This window comes from Littorina saxatilis, linkage group LG2, assembly GCF_037325665.1.
Source record: "Littorina saxatilis isolate snail1 linkage group LG2, US_GU_Lsax_2.0, whole genome shotgun sequence".
Taxonomy (NCBI): Eukaryota; Metazoa; Mollusca; class Gastropoda; order Littorinimorpha; family Littorinidae; genus Littorina; species Littorina saxatilis.
This window is the reverse complement of record NC_090246.1, coordinates 33,484,424-33,487,992: the sequence shown is the minus strand read 5'-3', so window position 1 is coordinate 33,487,992 and position 3,569 is coordinate 33,484,424. Positions and strand designations below refer to the sequence as shown.

The window sequence follows — 3,569 nt, the reverse complement described above, 5'->3', positions numbered from 1 at the left end:
AAAGATGATGTTTTCAATGGCCCTTCCCCAAAGAAGGTGAAAAGAGTATTGTAAATATTCTTATACAAGGATCTTAACGTATATCTTTTAACGTACTTAACCCCACCCCCCATCTATATCTATATACGGCTTGTGTGTGTGTGTCTGTCTGTCACTTCGCGATGCACGGCCAAAGTTCTCGATTGATCTGCTTCAAATTTGGTGGGCATATTCAGGTAGACCCCGGACACAATCTGGTCGATGAAAATTTTCAACACGTGCTCTTAGCGCGGCGCGGTGAACCGATTTTGATTTTTCTGTAGATCTATTCCCAGTAACTCTTCCTCATCTTCTCCAGTGTTTTGCGCGTTTATCTCCCTTCCTTCGTGTACACGTGCTCTAAGCCGGCGAACCGCCACGCTGCATACTCCGTCTCGCGATCCACCCGGCGAAGCGGGTAATCATCTAGTATATTATATAGAGAGTGGGTCCCGAGTCCCAGCCATCAGGGTCTGGCGCGCTTGGTCTTGCCCTTCTCCTTTCGATCCTCCCTTGCCTCCTTTTTTATTTTTTTTATTTTTTTTTACTATCAAACAACACAAATCATGTCCTTAAAAGGCAAACAATACATGCCTATAGGACATTAATATATTTTGTCTGGTCTGGTCCGACGCCCTGCAGATTATCCCAGCCCGCTACACGTTGCGTGAAAGGAAAACAGGCCAAGTACTCGTCATAATCCCTATCGCAGCATCAATAATACGCAGTGCGTTGTCTGTGCCGCTGAAACTGCGCAGGTATAATCTGCCCTTAACGGAATTTCTACGCGTGCTTCCTGAAAGATAAAGGAATTGAACCTTCAATGAATGCATTTTGTTCGTGAATAGCTAAAAAGGGAAAACTACGAGAAGCATTGAATAGAAAGTTTGTGATCATGACATGCGCAAAACTTCCATAGAATTTGGCCAACCTTGCCTGGAAATTGTCCTCTATATAGAAGGAGTTCACTTTGAATCGATTTTTTTTCTGATTTGGTCTCGGTTTTCAGTTTCTTCGAAGTTTTTCTTCATGAGGAGGAAATGATGTCCAAACAAATGACAATTTTGAGAAAGGAATTTGACGTCTGTTGAAAGGCTGTTACATGATTCTTCAATAAAATAAAAAAAGTCAAAGCTGCAACGAAAGTTTCTGTAACTTTCTTCATTGAAAGGATTCAAGAAATAGTCAGATTTGTTTAAAATGGATTCTGAATTTTTTCCCCGGCGTAAAATGATTTTGAAAAAAACGTCTGGCGGAAGAAGCATCCGTCTGGAATTTGTGATAACGTTTGTCTTTGAGAGCGTTGTAACCTTTTGCTGAAATAAAAGAAAAACTAGCTCAAACTAAAACGTTTGTTTGTTTGTTTGGTTGGTTGGTTGGTGTTTGTTTATTTGTTTGTTTGCCGTTTGTTTGTTTGCTGTTTGTTTGTTTGCTGTTTGTTTGTTTGTTTTTTTGTTTGTTAACAAAAGACAAACTTTTCAAACATAATCGTTTCCTACTGACAAGGCTTGTTTTAGCAGATGGATCACCAGAAGAGCCGGTACAGTAACAAAAGTGTCCACAGCAAAGGACAGTAATCACCACCAAAATAACCCGCAGACGATCCCCAGCAAAAGCTGAAGAACGAGAAACTGAACACCAGACTGATCAGATTAGGAGCTGACAAAGCTGAAACAGCGCTGGAAATTGTGCTGAAGAAAAGAGAGAGAAAAAACAGGAAGAGCCAAGCAGAATAACTGCATTCAGAGATCTGTCTGGACGGATACAAAAAATGTGAACAGCCATCGAGAATAACAGCATTCAGGGATTCTTGCGATGAAAGCAAGTCTGCAGGCTTGAGACGAGAGTGATAAATGGCAAAATGATGCAAGTTCTGACAAAGGCTGCTGATTCTTTTTCTTCTTTCTCGAAAGCAAGGGCAGAAAAGTGGGACCTGCGCGGTCAGAACTTTGAATAGAGACGGACAATGACTGGCATTATACTTTGTACTGGGGAGCAGATCGTCAAAGATGCCACGGCCAGTGAAGATCATCCGGACAGAGCTATACAGAACACTGAGAAATCACTGACAGCGTTTAAGGTTCTCGGACATTCTACGCGATGTAATGAACATTGGAGCAGCGGACTTGGCAAAAATGAGAAAATCAGGAAAATCAAGAATAACGAAACTTGCTCACACGAAAAAGGCTTTCTTCATAACTAGTAGCTAGCATAAGCATAAGATGTACTTAGTCCTGTGAGGTTACCCTCATGGAAATTCGGGCTGCTTTCTCCCTGGGGAGAGCGAGCTGCCATACAGTATACGGCGCTACCCATTTGTTTTTTTCCTGCATGCGTGTATTCATGTTTCCAAGTCCTGAGACTTTCGCTGTGAACTTTGGTTCTTTATCGTGTGCATGCGTGCACACCGGAGTGTTTGGACACCGAAGAAAGTCTGCACAAACTTGACTCTGGGAAATAAATCCCTGGCCAAACGTGGGGATCGAACCCACGCCGATAGTGACAACTGGTTTTGAAGCCAGCGCCGCTACCCACTGAGCTATTTCCCCGCCCAGTCACTGAAGTCTGAAGTTTGCCAAGAACAGTGACTGCTGGGAAACCTGCTCTAGGTACGTAAGTCCCATTGGCACAATATCTGATGCAATGAATATGAGCACAGGGCATTGATAAATTAGAAAATGAGTCACTGCTAGGAAGAATACAAGGAAAATAATTCCTTTAGTATACTTTGCGCCTGGAAGCAGATGGTCAGAAAAGCTTTAAGACCGTCGACAAAAGTGAATATTGGGAAACCTATTCCTGGTACATGGTAGGTTGGTCTTACTTACTTACTTAGGCCCTTTGCTCCCAGCGGAGCATAGGCCATTGACGACATTTCTCCATCGCACCCTGTTCTGGGCTGTTCTCTCCGCTTCTGCCCAGCTGTTGCCTTGCCTCTTCAGTTCTGCCTCTGTGTCCCGCCTCCAGCTGTTTCTTGGCCTCCCTCTCTTTCTTTTCCCCTGTGGATTCGAAGTGAGAGCCTGGCGGGTGATGCTGGATGTTGGTTTCCTAAGGGTGTGTCCAATCCAGCCCCATTTTCTCCTCAGAATCTGGCTGTTAACGGGCTCTTGGCCCGCCCTTTGCCACAGCTCTTCGTTGCAGATCTTGTCTGTCCATCTGATCTTGAAGATGCGCCTCAGACAGGTGTTGATGAAAGTCTGAATCTTCTGCTGTGTCACCTTGGACATTCTCCATGTCTCAGAGCCGTAGAGTAGAACCGATTTGACATTGGAGTTGTAGATGCGCAGCTTGGTGGTTATGCTGATCTCTCTAGAGGCCCAGATGTTCTTCAACATGATGTAGGCTGCTCGTGCCTTCCCAGTCCTGGCGCGCGGCGACGTCTCTGTCAGTGCCCCCTTGCCTATCGATCACACTTCTCAGGTATACAAAAGATTCGACCTCAAATTGACATTATATTCTTATTTGTATCTGATCAAATGGGAGTTTTAGGTGTCGAACCGTGTGGAAGATAGAGTTGGATCGCGCCTTCGAAGAACTTTGAAAATGTCGAT

The 3,569-nt window shown here is 44.2% G+C and overlaps 1 protein-coding gene across 1 annotated transcript; it reads right to left on the bottom strand.

The window, feature by feature from the left end:
- Positions 1-801: 801 nt before the first annotated feature.
- Positions 802-3,353, bottom strand: LOC138952710 (uncharacterized). Its single transcript, XM_070324419.1, has 2 exons — positions 2,953-3,353; positions 802-814 (listed from the first exon to the last, which is right to left on the bottom strand). Exons 1-2 carry the CDS (start codon positions 3,351-3,353, stop codon positions 802-804), a joined length of 414 nt encoding a protein of 137 aa, XP_070180520.1.
- Between the last annotated feature and the right edge of the window lie 216 nt (positions 3,354-3,569).